This window comes from Hyaena hyaena, unplaced genomic scaffold (assembly GCF_003009895.1).
Source record: "Hyaena hyaena isolate Hyena2069 unplaced genomic scaffold, ASM300989v1 scaffold_167, whole genome shotgun sequence".
NCBI lineage: Eukaryota > Metazoa > Chordata > Mammalia > Carnivora > Hyaenidae > Hyaena > Hyaena hyaena.
Window position 1 is genome coordinate 2,871,821 of NW_024080798.1, and position 18,181 is coordinate 2,890,001.

Consider the following 18,181-nt stretch of genomic DNA (forward strand, 5'->3'; position numbering starts at 1 on the left):
TAATGATGATGAAATCTTTACTATGTAATGCCATCTGCCCAGTAGAATGGAGTCTATTTACAGTGTCATATAAACGGCAACAATCGTAATTATAAATGTTCACTTTTTCTCCTATTTATATTTAGATTGGCCTTTGTTCTTTGTATCCTGCCACCTCAAAATCCAGAAATTTTTGTGGGTCAAAGAATCTGAAAGCTTTTTTTGAATCCGTTTAAACAATATTGCCAAGTCTGTTTGTTAATCAGGTGAGAATTAAATGAAAAAGAAAACTGGCCAAATTTCTTAAGGCTTAGAGAGGTGATGAGGACAAAAACAAAACATAAAAAAATCAATTATTTTAGGGGTGCCTGGGTGGCTGAGTTGGTTAAGTGTCTGACTTTTGATTTCTGCTCAAGTCATGATGTCACGGTTTGTGAGTGCAAGCTCTGTGTGGGCTCTGTGCCGAGACTGCTTGGGATTCTTTCTCTCTTCCTTTCTCTCTGCCCCTCCCGTGCTTGTGTGCAAGTGTGCGCTGTCTCAAAAAATGAAGATACTTTTAAAAAAATAATGCATAAAAAAGGAAAATCAATATTTAAATTTTTTCTTTCTGAGAGAGAGACAGCATGAGCAGGGGAGGGTCAGAGAGAGAGGGAGGCACAGAATCTGAAGCAGGCTCCAGGCTCTGAGCTAGCCGTCAGCACAGAGCCGGACAAGGGGCTTGAACCCACGAACCGTGTGACCATGACCTGAGCCGAAGTCGGACGTTGAACCGACTGAGCCACCCAGGCGTCCCAGAAAATCAATATTTTAACAGGTTTGAAAAGGTTGCCAGATAAAATGCAGAGCACTCAATTAAATTTGAATTTTAGATAACAAATATTTTACTTATGTTGTAAATATTGCATGTCCTCTATTTTTATTTGCTAAATCCGTAAGGATTGATGCAATATGGTGAGTGAAACCGCCAATATTTTCATAAATTACAATGCAACAGCACTGAGATCATAAAAAATGGAAATTTAAAGTGCTGAGTAACAGCTTTAAATCAGTTTTATCCATGCAGAACTGTGCAGACAGGGTTTACAGGGTACAGTCAGGGTGTAGACATAGCGTAGACCTCAATGTTTGTATATCCCAGCCCCAAGGAAACACCAGTTCTTGTTAACTTGCATGGGATTATAGTATTTTGAGCTCTAAATTTCTCAGCAGAGCTAGAACTGGATGACTTTTCATCATTTTCTTTCTCAATCACATCTTAAATTCCAAATCCTTTAACAAGCTCAACTGTCTGATCTTTTCAGTGGTAGAAAAGCTATGCATACAGACTATATCTCTACTAAAAGTTACTTCCCATTCACTCATAGCACCTCCTTTCATTTCAAAGGTCTACAAAAAGCATTTCCAATGTGAGATCACCTGTGCCTTTCATTTGTTTTTAAAATATTAAGTATCTATCATGTGCCAGGCACCTTGTGAGATGCTAGAAATACAAGACAAGTAAATCAAAACATGTCAAGTCTTGCAGCCTATGAAGTAGATGGAATAGTAATTATTATTCACATGGTACAGGTGAAGTAGCTAAGTGCTCAAGATTTAAAAAATCTTATCTAAGTTCACATATTTAGTAAGGAAAGAGCCAGGGCTTCAGTAATGATCCTTGGCTCAGGCTCAGGCTAAGGGCACCCTCTAATATTTCTTCAAAGGAAACCTCAGACTCTTCAGTATCTTAACTCCTCCATTTCCCAGGAGCTAAAAGGAAAGTATCTTGAATCCCTCTGTACTGTTCATGCCTTCTTAAAGGTGGAACAGGTGTTCTCTTGGTGTTGGAAAAAAGCAAGGCATGAGTGGGAGTTAAAGATTCTGCGCAGCCATTGTCACCAGACCAAATTAATCTGTAGAAACCAGAGCACTCGGCCAACACGATGCTATTTCAATTGGGTGTCACAGGTGACTCATCAGAGATGGCTTGTTTTTGGGCCTCCTGATATTTTACTTCAGGGTGGAGTGTCAGATTTCCTTCGCATTTTTGGACAACAGCCCTCTTGTCCATTTCCAAAATTTTCTGGTTTCAGTCCTCAGGCAGAGCCAGCTCTCAGACCGGAAGCTAGTCACTGGGGAGAGGTTTAGGGGAAAGAAGAAAAAGGTAAAAAAAAAAAAAAAGAGCCAGGGGCCTGGAGAGAGGCCTAAAATGGGGTAATTTGCACTTGAAGAGCTTTCCTTACCCCAGCCCCTCCGAATGACAGCTCTCCTCAGCTAGAAGACTACCTCTCCCGGCAGGCTCTGCACGCCCCACAGACACAGGCTGGCGAGTTCCCAGCTCTCCACCTCTGCCAGAACCAGCCAATAGAAATCACCGGCGTGCGCCTCCGCCCTACTCGGACCACGCGGGAGCGGGGGCAATAAAACTACATTTCCCGAAGCGCCTTGCGCACTTCCCGGCCAATCGGAGCACGGAACTCGGAGGCTAGGGGCGGAGCCGGATGCATAGGCCACCCCATTGGCCAGGTGAAGCTAAGAAGAGCCGGAACCCGGGAGCGAGAGAAGCGAAATGACATTTCCTCTTTAAATAGCTGGAGCCGGGCCCTGTAGAGAAATGGCCGCGTCGGCAGGTGGGTCGTGCGGTGACTAGGGAGGTGTGTTGGGAGGGGGGGGAAGGTGGTGGGCCGGGGTCCAGGCTTAGGCTGGGAGCTGAGGAGGTGGAGATGAGGAGCCGGAGAGAAGGATGGGGAGGTGGAGAGGGATGAGGGGAGGGAGGATGGATGGCGTGGAGGGCGGTGGGCGGTCCGGATGGGCAGCGATGGGGAGGCCGGGTACCCGCCGCCTCCCCGACGCGTTCAGCGGGCGGTTGAGGGGGCACTGGCGGCCGCCTTCCATCGAGCTAACCTCGTGAGGATCCTGCCCTCCGCTCTCGGCTGGGACGTTCTGGCTCTCGGCGGAGTCGCCGCAGACGCCGCGACTGTTCTGCGCGCAGTCCCTCGGCGAGCACGGGGCTTCGGGCTCGCCGGGCTCCCGGAGGAGCAGGCTGGTGCTGGAACTTGCTTCGCAGCTCTGTCCCTCCCAGATCCTACCCCGCGGTCCCTTTTGAAGGTGTATATATACACACATTTGTGTATTTTCGTAGGGGCGGGGGGAGCGTGAACGCCGTAACTGGCTCCGAACTTCTTGTGGTTGTACGATTTTTCTCCTAGATTTAAGTAAGCCTTCCCCAACACCGAATGGGATTCCGTCTTCAGACACAGCCAGTGATGCCATGGACCCCTTCCATGCGTGCAGTATTCTTAAGCAACTCAAAACAATGTACGATGAAGGACAGTTGACAGACATTGTAGTGGAAGTGGATCACGGGAAAACATTTTCCTGTCATAGAAACGTTCTTGCTGCAATCAGCCCTTACTTCAGGTATGATGATGGTAGAAACTTCTGTTGATATCCGCACGGAGTTCCCTTTCGCCCTCAGTATTGCCCACTTGATTATAAAACGGAGGTGAAACAATGAAATGAAACCCACGAGTTTGTTTTCTTAAAATAGGTAACAGGCCCTGTTTTATTAAGCCCTTGTTTTTGACTTGATGGATTCTTCTAAAATTCAGGTGGTTGGTTTTTTAAGCGAGTGAATATATTTTTGTTTGTTTCCGGTATATACAAAATCCAGAATGGTGCTGTTCAGTATGGCAGCCGCAGGCCACGTGTGGCAATTTAAACATCATTGTTTTAAATTAAATAAAATTAAAAATCCAGTTCCTCAGACAAACTAACCACAGTTAAGGTGCTCAGTGGCCACGTGGAGGTAGTAGCTGCCTATTGTACAGCCCAGATAAAAGTTTGAGTGGACAGTGCTGATCTAGAATTTGTTACAAAACTTTATCCGTGACACTTATTTCTCTGGTGCATGGGACTCTTAGAATTTAAAACTTATTAGCACGTTCCTTTGAAAACACATCACCATTAGTAGATTTTTTAATGCCACAGGGGTAAAAGCAATGAAATAAAAATGAATGAAGTACAGTTTTTATGTATCTTAGGCTCCAGACTCACGATTATTTCTAAGATTTCCAGAAGTGTTTTTAAGTGAAGTTTTCATTTTCATTGCATTCTTCTTTGTGTATCAAAAAGTTGGAACAGTACAATTTCAAAACCTGGGTCTAACAGAATTTCATACTCTAAGAAAAGATCACTGATACAGTTTCCTGCTTGCGTTTAACTCCTTTGGTTTCAAGTGCTCATGTTTTTAAGCCTTTCAGTGTTCAATAATGGTGTCTGAAAGACGGTGAACTAATTTTCTCAGCTGAGCTCTTAAGGTACTGTTTTATTTTTTCAAGGTGCTTACCTTTATCGGACATATAGCAGTGTTGTGTTCCAGACCGTAGTTTCTGGTTCCTCTTTCTCAGAATACTGGGTTAAATATAGTCACTTCAGTCTGATGCTTATGATGTAACCATTTAGACTTGCCTAGGGATAGGTCATTGGACGGTTAAGTATTAACCATCATGAGGCAGTGAGCTGGAAGGGAAAAAGAAGAAACTGATACACATAGAAGGTAGGAAGTTTGGCCTGTTAATGGAAACTGCCTGGTGAGATTTGCTTATCCAGACTGTCCATTAGATATTGTTAGTACATCTATGGATTTAAATACATGTCACGATCACTACTGATCAAGTCCTGGGCTCATTATACTTTACCTGTCCTGCTTTATATATCTTTACAGTTCTGTCTCCATACAGTTATTCCCATTTTAAATGTGAAAAACTGAGATTCGGGGAGGTTAAATGACCTGCCTAAGTCATCTAACAGCTAAGTGGCAGAGGCTGGGTTTGATTCCAGAGCCAAGCTTCTCAGTCACTATTTTGACTTTAAATGAACAGGAGTGGGTCCTTTTTAAAGTTGCCTTTCAGAAGTTTCTATTGTATATTAGATTTGAATAGTTAAAAAAAATTGAAACTTGAAAGTGAAAATGTCTGTGTTTTATTGAAATTTTATAGTCTGGCTTGTATCATTTAAATTTTATACTTAATTAAAATTAGTTTTGAAGACTTAGACTAATCCCTTTAAAAGAAATATGCTGCAGTAGATTTTCTTAATTATAAGAAAGGAAGGAAGTGCTTGGAAAAGTTTCTAGGCATAAGATAGGTGAATTCAGACAAAGGTATTTGGCTAGAAAACTTAAGGATTAGGTTCTTATCTCTTGCAAGAGTTTTTTTGTCCAGACATTTCTTGGCACTAGTGCTGCTCCTTATGTGAGATCTAGGAAGACATAGTTAACGGTTTCTACGTCTTGCATCACTGGTGGAAAAATAAGCATAGCTTGAAATCTGGCATAGTTGGGTCAGGATCCCAGTGACTTGTCAGAATTAAAAATTTGTATTATTATTAGAAACTTTCTGCTGCTCAGGATTTTGTGCAAGGAAACACTTCATTTTTATGTGGCATTTACAGAAAGAACCTATGAGAACAGAGAACTCATCAGGTGTCACACTGCTCCTGTGTATGAGGCCAGCCTATTCAAGTCACTAGCGTTTCCCATGATAAAGGGGTATGTGGTAATGTTCTCCTTTGGGAGTTAATCTTTGCCTAATGAAAGGCTTTATTTTTCTTCTTAATTGGTAGCTGTATAGCTGAGTTTTTCAGCACCTGAACTGGAAAACCAGCTCATACATTGGAACATCTAGTTTTCAATCATGAAAAATAACCCGTTTGATATTAAACTTAAAATTTACATTGTAGAAGTCAAAATAGGATTCAGAGATGGTTAACCCAGGCAGCAAGCTAGGTCCTTGTACCCATGTATATCTCCAGTGTTTCTCATTGAATTTTAAAATTAACCAGTTACAGAGATATATATATATACATATATATATATAAATTTTACTTTTAATATATAAATAAATTTTACTTATTTTATTTCTTTTACACAGCGTAGCACTGTAACATGAGAGGGGTCTGGATCTGTGTAAACAACTTTATCACCAATGTTAACATGTTAACATCGATTTCTTCAATAACCATCTATTAACCATAGGGCAAACAGCCCTTTTCTTAAAGTCTTTTTATAAGAACTTTGATTTGATTTTTGTATTTAATTTTAACAGTAGTCCAGGAAGAAGACTTGGGGGGGGGGGGGTCGGAAAATGATGTCTGTAAATGACTAATTATACTTAAATACAGAGCCAGGCTTTTGGCTACTTAATATTTTGCCAAGAAGATCCCACAAATGCAGATGTTTACAATAAACAAACAAATAAATAAATAAGAAAGAAAGCTTGCTTTCAAAGGCAAAGAGTTGGGACTTTCAAAACCATCATCTCCAGAGGATTAATTCTTAAACACTCTTTAGAAGTACACATTATATTGACCTTACTGTAATCTATTTATATTCAGATATACATGGGTAAAATATGGTAGCTTTGAAAAAATTGACTATATTTTTTCAAGCAAAGGTTTTCAAAATGTCCAAGGAAAAGTAAAATGATGTTCTTTATGTTCCTTATAATGATGAAGGAAGCATTCAGAAATGAAAGGAGTAGGTAGAGAATATGAACTTCTGAAGAACATCTTGTTTTTCTGAGATGTTTAAAGATCATTTTGGGGATAAGTTGCCTTGTACATTTCCCATGAGACATGAAAAGTTTAATCAGTCTGTACATGCTAATGTATTATATTGACACCCTGCATGCATTCTTAAATTTTCTTACTGCTCTGGTGAGTTAAGATCTCAAGTCCCTAATGCAGTTGATAAGAAGGCTGGATAGGGGCTTCAAGGAAATTAAGGTGTCCTAGAATATTTCATGCCATCTTTCGATGTGCTATATTTAGGTATACTCTTTTTCTCAGAGTTGGCGTAAAGTAGACTGGCCCTGAGAGTAGGATTTTCGATTAACCAGACTAAATCCTTAGGCGAGATAATCAACTTTTACCCCTGCTCAGAATATCAGGAAACACATTAGGAAATATTATTCAGTTTCAAAGGTTATCTTTGTGGTAGCTGTATACTTCAAAATATTTGCACAATAATTTTTATATGGAGTGCACATATACTATTAACCTCTCTTTCCTTCCTAGATCCATGTTCACTAGCGGCCTTACAGAAAGTACTCAAAAAGAAGTTCGAATAGTTGGTGTTGAAGCTGAATCCATGGATTTGGTGTTGAACTATGCCTACACCTCCAGAGTTGTTCTGACAGAGGCCAATGTTCAAGCCTTGTTCACTGCAGCTAGCATCTTCCAGATTCCTTCCATCCAAGACCAATGTGCTAAGTATATGATCAGTCATTTGGACCCACAGAATTCTATTGGTGTCTTCATCTTTGCTGATCATTATGGTCATCAGGAACTCGGAGATCGATCAAAAGAATACATTCGTAAGAAGTTTCTGTGTGTCACCAAAGAACAAGAGTTTCTCCAGCTGACAAAAGACCAACTGATAAGTATACTGGACAGTGATGATTTAAACGTAGACCGAGAAGAGCATGTTTATGAAAGCATCGTAAGGTGGTTTGAACATGAACAGAATGAAAGAGAAGTGCACCTTCCAGAAATTTTTGCCAAATGCATACGTTTTCCTCTGATGGAGGATGCCTTTATAGAGAAAATTCCACCTCAGTTTGCACAGGCTATAGCCAAAAGCTATGTAGAAAAGGGCCCATCCAGTACCAACGGCTGCACACAGAGACTTGGAATGACTGCCTCCGAAATGATCATATGTTTTGATGCTGCCCACAAACACTCAGGAAAGAAGCAAACAGTGCCTTGTCTAGATATAGTCACAGGAAGAGTGTTTAAACTATGCAAACCACCAAATGATCTAAGAGAAGTGGGGATTCTCGTATCACCAGACAATGACATTTACATTGCAGGAGGGTACAGGCCAAGCAGCAGCGAGGTCTCCATCGACCATAAGGCAGAAAATGATTTCTGGATGTATGACCATTCTACCAACAGGTGGCTCCCCAAACCCCCGCTGCTACGAGCCAGAATAGGCTGTAAACTGGTGTATTGCTGTGGCAAGATGTATGCGATTGGAGGTCGTGTTTACGAAGGTGATGGGAGAAACTCACTAAAGTCCGTGGAGTGCTATGACAGCAGAGAGAATTGTTGGACCAGCGTTTGCGCAATGCCTGTCGCCATGGAGTTTCATAATGCTGTGGAGTACAAAGAGAAGATCTATGTCTTACAGGGTAGGTGCCTGAGTGATTTATTCTCTATGATACGGTAGCAGATTAACCCACTTCTACTAAAACAGGTGCTAGTTCTTGTTCACTGAGGACTTCCTCTGGCTTTCTTATCATAAACTGTTGGTGGGAACAGTCTATTCTTGAAATGATGTATAAAAACCATCAACTTTTGAATCCACAGAGACAGGCATCTTTAATGAGCCTGTAAGCTTTTTATATTTTTACTAGGTATTGACATCATTAGAATAAGTAATTTTGAAAACATAATCTGATAAATATTAGTTCGGCCTTCTGGGGAGAACTATTTTAGAGCCGTTTTTAAGACTAAGAGAATAAGTCTGATACATGTCTTTTTACTCTTCCACAATACATAATCAGGAGATATAGCAACTACTTTTTATGGCACTTAACGGGATTAGTTTAAAAGAGAAAAAAGAACAAAGAATTTTGTGATGAACCTTATCATTGCAGAGGTCATGAAACTAAATTATAAAGATTTTGAAATTATAGCCTTAAGATTTTAATTTCACTGTAGTATATGATACCTTTCAAAATATGTTTTCGTTTTTTCACTGAAAAATGTGGGATGTCAGCTTTTTCTTGCATTTGCTATTACAGATTAAGAGGGACTATCAAATATACTTAGTTTTAAACATTTTTTTGTTTAAACTACCGAAGGCTAGTACTCTGGCAAACATGATGTAGCAGTAGTAGTAGAAGGAATGACCAAGTTGAGTATAAATAAGATAATTGATCCAAGGTTCTAATTTGTGATAAATAATGTTTTCCCTGTGCTTGGTTTCCTAAACATTTTAGTTGTTTGGATGTTGAATGCAATGATAACACTACCAACATCTTTATTCCTCATCTTGTGTTTCGTAATTATTTAGATATGTTTTTCTCACACTGTTACTTTAATAAAATACTCTCATCATTTGTTTGACAGAAAATGCCTGAACCCATTTGTCTATACTTCAATATCAAGTTAATTCTCCAAAAGGAGTATTAACAGTCTAGTACTTTATTTTAGTTAAATGGAAACATGGGCCTGATTAGGTTTATTGGTCTTGCTGAATAATGGAAAAGAATGGATGAACAATCTGTCCAGTATGGTTGGATAGGTTATATTCTCCAATATGATGAAGATTTCTCTACATAGATTTTGGTCTTACTGGGTAACTAGTTAGTGCGTAGAGACAGAATTAATTAAAAGATTCCCGATTGTAAGGTAAAGGTTATGTGTTAATGTAAATTCTAAAGCAAAATAACAATGAATTCATAGAATTTCAGGGCTGGAATAAACATTGCTTAATCTGAGATTATATTTTATGTAAGAGGAATCTCAGACTCTAAAGGTTTTCTTAATTGCCTTTTAAAAGAGGACTTTAAGCTTTTAAAGAGGACTTTAGATTTTAAAAATTCACTTTGTATTCTTTCCTTTTTATGAGAAATTTGTAGGGGTGTCTGCATGGTTCAGTCATTTAAGCATCTGACTCTTGATTTCGGCTCAGGTCACAATCTCATGGTTCATGAGTTTGTGTCCCACATTGGGCTCTGTGCTGACAGCACAGAGGCTCCTTGGGATTCTCTCTCTCCCTCTCTTTCTGCCCCTCCCCTTCTCATGCTGTCTCTCAAAAAATAATTTTTTTTTGTAGAGAGGTAGTACACGTTAGAAAGTTTTTATTTCTTTTTCTTTTCTTTCTTTAAAATGTTTATTTTTGAGAGAGAGAGAGTGAGCAAGGGATGGGGTAGAGAAAGAGGGAGACAGAGGATCTGAAGTGGCCTCTGGGCTGACAGGGAGATCATGAGGTCATGACCTGAGCCATAGTCAGAGGCTTAACTTACTGAGCCACCCAGGCAGCCCAGAAAGTTTTCATTTCTATTGTCTTTATTAACAATCCTGTTAAAAGTCAGTGAGGATAGGTGATGTGCAACGAAAAGGTGGTAGTTTAAGAAGCTCCTCTGAGAAAAATGGAAATTATAGTGTCACGACTACTGAGTAGCCCGTTAAATCTGTAGATAAGAGCAAATGTAGCTCTAAACAGTTTTCAAGGGGAAGCTCAATTTAGAAGTAGGTATTTCTAATCTAAACAAAGCCTCTTTATATAAATAAAGTTGACATAAATAGTCAGAAGCTTATGCTGTACTATGTGTGGCTATTGGAGTAGCATTTAATCTGTTCATAAAGGGTCCAGATTTTTAAATCAAGGTTTTTATACAACTGTTAGAATTAGCCAAACTCTTATAAATCTTGCTAGTTAAATTCATGCAGACATTTTTATATTGGCAGTCTGACTCTGCACCCCCTTTTATCATAAAAATCGAATTAAATGTGACCCAAATTCAACTCCATGAAATGTGTTTTCTATCCTGTTAAAGCCATGGTTTTTCCTCCTAAGTATTTGTCTTTGCATTACAGCAGTGCTAAAGTAAACATATGAATGGCCCGTAGACACACATCTGAACAATTCCATGTGCTATATTCTAATTAAATAATTAGCACGTAAATTTATAGTGGTTTATTCATGATGAACCTGTATATGTACTCTGATCGTACTGGCTGATCATTAGTAATAATGCTTTTTTAGAGCTTGCTTAAAATAAATTTTCTGAAATATACCAGTGGGTAGAATAAATGGAGCCAAGGTCTCAACTATTATTCTGCCTTCAAGCCAAAGGAACTCCTTCTCCCTCCCTATTAGAAACCCCTCCCCAATCCAGGTTAACTATAATATTGTGTGTTCAGATCTGCCATGGAATAAAGACATTTTAAGCTATTTTATACTATCTAATGTATCTCTGGAGATTATACAAGAAATCTTTTAGAAAGTGAAATATTTGGAAACTTGGGCTCTTCAACATATAACCAAAAAGAGACATGTAAATACACATTTTCTTGTCTTTCTTTCTCTCTTTCTTGCTTTCTTTATTTCTTTTTTGCTTTCTTTTTAGGAGAATTTTTCCTCTTCTATGAGCCTCAAAAAGACTACTGGGGTTTTTTAACCCCCATGACTGTGCCTAGAATCCAGGGCTTAGCAGCTGTATACAAGGACTCTATCTACTACATAGCTGGAACCTGTGGAAATCATCAGCGTATGTTCACTGTAGAAGCCTATGATATTGAGCTCAATAAATGGACTCGGAAGAAGGACTTTCCATGTGACGAGTCCATAAATCCATACCTTAAACTGGTACTTTTCCAGAATAAACTCCATTTGTTTGTTCGAGCTACTCAAGTGACCGTTGAAGAACATGTCTTCAGAACCAGCAGGAAAAATTCCCTTTACCAATACGATGACATCACTGACCAGTGGATGAAAGTGTACGAGACCCCAGATCGGCTCTGGGACCTTGGCCGGCATTTTGAATGTGCTGTTGCTAAACTCTATCCCCAGTGTCTTCAGAAAGTACTTTAATGAGTACAGGCCTTAGGGAGCTCACTGGCATCTTGGGCTTGGGGAAATGATGATACAAGAAGTGCTGTCAGTATTCAAGAAGCTGAGAGAGTTTATATGTGGCAGTGGGTGCTCTTAAAGATTATGGTGTAGGAGGAATTTCTTTTCATCCTTGTGATGTTTTCATTTCATTAAGCAACAGGTAACAAAGTGCAATTATCAGCTTTTTTTTTCTGGTATAAAAGTAATCCTTTTCATTCTAGAATTTTGTGATAATTCGTCACTGAGCTACCAGATGAACCAACAACTATGCACTCTTTTAAGAGCAATTAGGGTATTATTGGTTAGAGACATCCAACCTATTTGATGTGACTTTTTATTTTAAATACGGGTAAAAATTTGAGGCAATATCACTAGGACTTTAGCTGTGACCTCTCCAACACAGAGAAGCACTAACTTAGACCCTCATTCTTAATATATACATATATACACACATTTGTGTACTGTTTTCAAGTGTACTGAGATTTAAATGTGTTATTAGAGTAGGCTGAAGGAAAACAAATATGTCTTAAGAGAGAGCTTTTAGTCTAATTGTTCCCTGTTTGCCACGTAAGTTTAAGTTAAGCTGAAGTTTTAAAGTAGTTTTTTTTGTGATAACTTTTTCAAGTGCTCACACTGTCTCATTATTTACAAATCCCGAAAAGGGCTTAAATTCACAGGTGACTGGTGCTAGTATAAGTGAATTCATGTGTATAGCTAGATCGGTTTAAATTGTCTGAGCCTATGTTTACCTTTCAAGGTGGTATGTTAGTTTTGTGACATTGTACTTTACCTGTTGAACTCTTGTGATTTCACAGGATTCTCCGCCTACATGATAGCAAGATATCTAACTGGACCCAGAAGAGTGAGGACATTACACTCAGTTTGCACTAACACAGGCCATTTGGTTGCCTGACCTCCTTTTCCATTCTCTACCCACCCCTTCATTGTCGGTACAGTGAAAGTTAACTTATATCTCTTCTGCACAGAGCATAATGTGAAGTTTTACATCTGCTTTTACATTTTTGTTTTCCAGAAACATGAAACTCCTACGGTGGTCTAATTTAATGGCTTTTAAGTTACATAGGACCATTAAAACCTCACTTTTTTTTCTTTTTTGCACTTAACAGTAATGTATATCTTTACATTGCAAACCTTGTTCTAGCTGAAGGTGATTGAGAAGGAAAAGGGTGAGTGAGTAGAACTATAGCATTATAGGTACTAAATCACTTTTCTTATTGAATGGCTGAATTTCTAACAGTCAGTCAGTTATTAACGTAAAGGACAAACCAACTCACTTGTAATACCTACGGCAGATATTTGGATCAGTAACTTGTTTTTTACTATGCCTAGAATAATTGATAAAGGGTAGACAGATAGCCCAGAGTCTGTCCTCAAGTAGAACATTTTGATTCTCTTAAGGAAAACAAACTGGCATGGTTTGTATTAGAAACTCTTGCACAAATTGTCATGTGATACTGTGAAACAAATTTAAAACATTGCCTCTTTGCCTCACATACCTCGTTTTTTCAGAAACTTTCCAAACAGCTTGTCCTTGACCTCTACAAGTGAGGAACGTTTTCTGAAGTAGAATTTAAAGTGGACAGCATTTATAGAATTAACATTTTAAAATCTAGTCTTGGGGAAGTTGGATATGTGGTTTCTCATAGGCCTTGATAGTATGTCTGTAATCTCTTCATAAATTTTGTCAACCACTTGTTTTTCTCTAGTTTTTCTTCTGTTTTCCTTTATCTACATGCCGTTTTGGGGCTTTTGCTGTGAGTGTTTTGAAGCATCTTTACAGTGTTGCATCGCAGAGAGGAGGACAACACAAAAATCCCTAACTTTTCAAGAGATGTTCATGTAATTTATTTTTGAAAGCTTTGTTGAATACCTTAAGATTTCCTGCCGCTTCTTGACAATCTTCTGTATTTATTTAGAAAAATGTGTTACTTGAAAACATGACATAGAACAGTGAGTTAAAGATTTACATGTGCCGTGTGACATATAGGGGTACAATATACCGTGGTCAGTTCTGCAGTAGATTTATTCTGTTCATCTGCACAACAGTTGATCCTTTGCTGTAACAATTTATATTGGGGGTGTGATCTAAGTTTAGTGTGTCAAAGCCGAGGTTTAGAATTTGCTATGGGAGTAGAATATATATTGAATTTTGTACGAAGAACTATTTGTTTAAATTATATAACTGGGATATTTTGCCACTTTTAAAATTTCAGAGCAGGTCCTAGAAAACTAATATTAGTAATTTGTGTGGGTATGTGTTTAGATATTTAAGGTACATTTGCATAGTATGATGAGAATAAAAGTAAAAGGCACAATGGGGACTACAGAATTAAAATATAGGCTAACATATGCCAGTCCCACCTGAACTTCATTTTTGCATTTGAAGAATGTATGTAGCACTTTCCTATGTATTTTTTACACATTGGAAACTGGACTTGGTGTAACGATGTTATAGGAAAGTAGAAATTGTATTCTTTATTTTCCACCTTTGTTTTCTGTTATCCTACAAAGATGATGCTTAAGCATCAGGCTGATTTCATGGGTGCATGAGAAGAGGGTGTGCTCTGCAAGGAATCAGATTCCCTCTGTGAAGCAGTTTAAAATGGCATTCAATGTTCAGTGCTCAGGTATGTAGTAAGTACTGTAGTCCTTTGCGGGCAAATGTGTAGATATTTTTAAACATTTTGCCATAATTGCACAATTTTTTGCATTTTTACCTGATGGCATTGTTTCTTATAATAAAACCTTTTCTGATAAAAAACTACCATTGTTGTAACTTGACCTCTGACTAGAGAGTTCTATGGAATTAAAATTTGGTGAAAAACATGCAATACCTTCTGTCATAGTGGAATGAAATATGATTTTAATCTCTCAAATTTTTGGCGTCTGAGACACAATTAACTAGTTAATATCACCTTATACAATGCTCTTTAAACTCCAAAGCAAGCTTGCTTATGCCATTAATTCCTTGGATGTGTCTGTCCTGGCCTAAACTTTTGTTATTCTACTCCTCTGTCACACATCTCACATCCAGTCCATCATCAAATTCTGTCGCCTCTTCCTTCAAAATTACCTAGACTCTGGGGTGCCTGGGTGGCTCAATTGGTTAAGCATCCGACTTTGGCTCAGGTCATGATGTCAGGGTTCATGGGTTTGAGCCCCCAGCTCAGAGCCTGGAGCCTGCTTCAGATTCTGGGTCTCCCTCTCTGACTGCCCCTCCTCTGGTCATTCTCTTTCTTTCTCCCACTCAAAAATAAATAAAAACATTAAAAAAATTAAAAAATATATACCTAGACTATGACCATGTACCATTGGCACCACTATCACCGCAGTCTAAACTGGTCTAACTTGTCTGGCTTAACGCACTGCTCCTGAGCTGGTCTGCCTTCGGTCACCCTTGCCTGGTTGTAATCCATTCTGTACTCCACACAGTAGCCAGAGTGATCCTGTTAAAACCTAAGCCAGATTACATCCCTCTTCTGCTCATATTCCTCCAGGAGATGGCTTCCCATCCCCTTTTGAATGAGAGCCACACGGACTGCTGTTCCTGAAATATGCCAAGCCCTTCCAACATCTCTGCCTTTGTCCTTGCTGTGTTTTTAGCCAAGGAAGCCCTGACAACCCACTTTATTCAAGCCTCTATTAAAATCAGACAGAACTTTCCTGATCATCTTATGGAAAATAGAAAACTCTCCTTCCAACTCTACTCACCTGTGACACCTGTCTTGCCCATTGAAATGTAAGCTCCATAAAAGCAAGGAATTTGTTTATTCATTATGCACCTCAGATCTGAGTCTAGCATATATACTAGGCACTCAATGAGTGGGTTTTTTTTGTTTTGTTTTGTTTTGTTTTTTTTGAGGAACAAAGCATGAGCCCAGGAGGGGCAGAGAGAGAGGGAGACACAGAATTCAAAGCAGGCTCTGGGCTCTGAGCTGTCAGCAAAGTGCCTGATGTGGGGCTCGAACCTACAAACCATGGGATCATGACCTGAGCTGAAGTCTGATGCTTAACTGACTGAGCCACCCAGGCACCCCTAGGCACTCAATGAGTGTTTGTAAAAAAGAAATGAATTCTCAGTTAAATCTTAGAGAACTCTGAGGTGTGTTAGGACCCCTACAATCCTCTCTATTACATCGGGTGGGAAACACAAAGACCAAGTGAATTGCTGAAGGTCATCTAACTAATGAGTTTCCTCCCTCAAATAAGTTGAAGAAAAAGGAGAAGCAAAGACTTGTGAAGTACTGTTATTTTGGTTCTTAAAATGACCTGCCATTTTAATTTTAAAAAATTTTTTTAAGTTTATTCATTTTGAGAGAGAAAGCGGGAGAGGGACAAAGAGAGAGGGAGACAGGATCTGAAGTGGGCTCTGTGCTGGCAGCAGAGAGCACGATGTGGGGCTTGAACCTACGAACTGAGATCATGACCTGAGCTGAAGTCAGATGCTTAACAGACTGAGCCCTCTCAGGTGCCGAGTTGCCATTTTAAAATCGTAGTTTTGTATAACTATGGTTTTTATTGAAAAATTATTTGCAAATACAAAAAGTAAGTGGTCTAGTATCTCTAAATCTTCAGAGCAATGACATAAATAACATCTGCTTAGTTTTTTTGAAGTGAAATTTGGCATTTAATATAATGGATTTGAGTGGAGGGAAAAATATTTTCCCATCATTTATTTTATGCTTCTAGGATATACTAAAACTTCTTGACTTAGAACTTTGGTAGACAGAGTTCAAGTGGTTTTCAGTAGTAAACATGAAGAGGTAGTAGTAATTACTACCAGTTCTAGTAAGTATCAAGTTGAGTCCTTAATTCTCATTCTCCACAGTCTATTTTGACTACCTGTATCTCTCTGAGAGAAGATTCAAGAACCTAGAAAGTGGGGTCTCTGTCTCATGAGTCTGCTGGTTTTCCCTTCTCTTTTGGCAACCTGCTTTAGCCCAGATACTGTGTATATACATAAGGAAGTTATTGCACACATATGTGCAGGTGAATCAATATGGCTGCCATTTCGGAGAAAAGAAAAAGTAGTCACAAAGTAAAGAGATTTAAATTGGTATGCCCTAGTGGCAAAATTTTAATCCGTGAAAGTGTGAAGTGTTTTACAACTGCCGGGGGGGCGGGGGGGGGGGGGCAGTCCAGTATGACTAAGTAACCATGACACAATGACACAATATTTACTTCCACTCTTCAATCATGTACTTTAAAATATTAAAATGGCACAAATATGCAATAAACTCACTAGCCACCACCTCTATTGTTCAAGCTCTCTTGCTCAACAACCCCGTTACTAGGTTTTTGGGATCGTTGAGATGCCAATCCATGGATCCCACGAATTTTTCTACTATCCATTAGTCCCTATTGGGGCCCTTTCCTGAACTTAGCCAAGTTCAATTCCATGACTCATTCAGAATAATGTTATTTTACATTTCCTCAGTTACCTTGCCTCTCGTTACTACTGCCATACTTGCCTGACAAAACCCCATCCCTGCATGATCCCAGCTATGAGCCTTGTCTGTGCCTTGCCCTGAGTGGCATAGAAATCCCATTCTTGCTGGCTGTTGGACCCTGCTTGGTCCACTGTAAGGCAGGCTGGAAGTGTCAGAGAGTTAACACCCCTGAGAGCTAGACTGCAGCCAATTCCTGATGGGACTTGGTTGATAAAATCCCAGTTTCTTTCTAGTGGTGGGATAAGTGACACATGTTCTGTATTGCCTCCTAGAGTTCCTCAGTGTAAATGAATCCTAGTTGCCCATAAAAGTTGCTTGATAAGCACACCTTTCCTGTTTCACATTCCTGCCCCCATTCCAATGCCTCTTGGGACATCCCACCTCCCCTCAATGAACTACTGGCACTCAAATCCTTCCTTTTACCTACACTCAAATATTTGCTCAGGACTGGCTTCTGCAAAACCCAACCTGAGACACTGGCCATTTTTTCAGTTCCTCAAGGCTCTTGCTATATTACAAACTTTGTTCATACTGTTTCCTGTACATGGAGACTCCTCTTCACCTGTTCTTTGCATGACTATTTCATTCTCGTCTTTCAGGTCTCAAAGAAATCTTCCCTGATAATCCTAGCTGAAATAAGTGCCCTGTCATGATTGATCACACCATCCAAAGTGGTTTTCTTCCCAAAACTTTTTGTTTCTCTTTCCCATTGTAAGTTCTGTGAGGATAGGCACGAAGGCTGTTTGTTATGCAATGTGTCTGGAGGACCTGGAAAAGTGTCTAGCATATAATAGACTTTTTTAAAAAATCTTTTTTTAATATATATCTGTGAGAGAGAGAGAGAGACAGAGATAGAGACAGAGACAGAATCTGAAGCAAGCTCCAGGCTCCAAGCTGTCAGCACAGAGCCTGACATGGGACTTGAGCCCACAAACCACAAAATCATGACCTGAGCTGAAGTCAGACCCTTAACCAACTGAGTCACCTGGGCACTCCAGACCTTCTTTGTTTTTGATGACTGACAGTTTTGAGGAGTACTTACTGGTCAGATGTTTTGTAGAATGTTCCTCAGTTGGCATCTGTTAGATTTTTTTTTTCATGATTAGATTGGGGTTATCTATTGTGA

At 39.3% G+C, this 18,181-nt stretch overlaps 1 protein-coding gene across 2 annotated transcripts; it reads left to right on the forward strand.

Moving 5' to 3' along the window:
- The first annotated feature begins 2,570 nt into the window (after positions 1-2,570).
- On the forward strand, positions 2,571-14,360 carry KBTBD8 (kelch repeat and BTB domain containing 8). 2 transcript variants are annotated; one of them, XR_005529818.1, is made up of 5 exons: positions 2,571-2,588; positions 3,168-3,378; positions 7,036-8,150; positions 11,100-11,744; positions 12,400-14,360. XR_005529818.1 is itself a non-coding variant. In XM_039240079.1 (4 exons), the coding sequence occupies exons 1-4, from the start codon at positions 2,573-2,575 to the stop codon at positions 11,561-11,563; spliced, it is 1,806 nt and encodes a 601-aa protein (XP_039096010.1). In that variant the 5' UTR covers positions 2,571-2,572; the 3' UTR covers positions 11,564-14,360. The 2 variants fall into 2 exon arrangements, 1 of the variants encoding a protein (XP_039096010.1); XM_039240079.1 differs by having other exon boundaries at positions 11,100-14,360.
- Positions 14,361-18,181: the final 3,821 nt, after the last annotated feature.

Bases quoted from the DNA above. Each gene is read 5' to 3' on its own strand.
- KBTBD8 (XM_039240079.1), top strand. The intron at 3,379-7,035 runs GTATGATGATGG...TTTCCTTCCTAG, and splicing joins GCAATCAGCCCTTACTTCAG to ATCCATGTTCACTAGCGGCC. The intron at 8,151-11,099 runs GTAGGTGCCTGA...CTTTCTTTTTAG, and splicing joins GAAGATCTATGTCTTACAGG to GAGAATTTTTCCTCTTCTAT.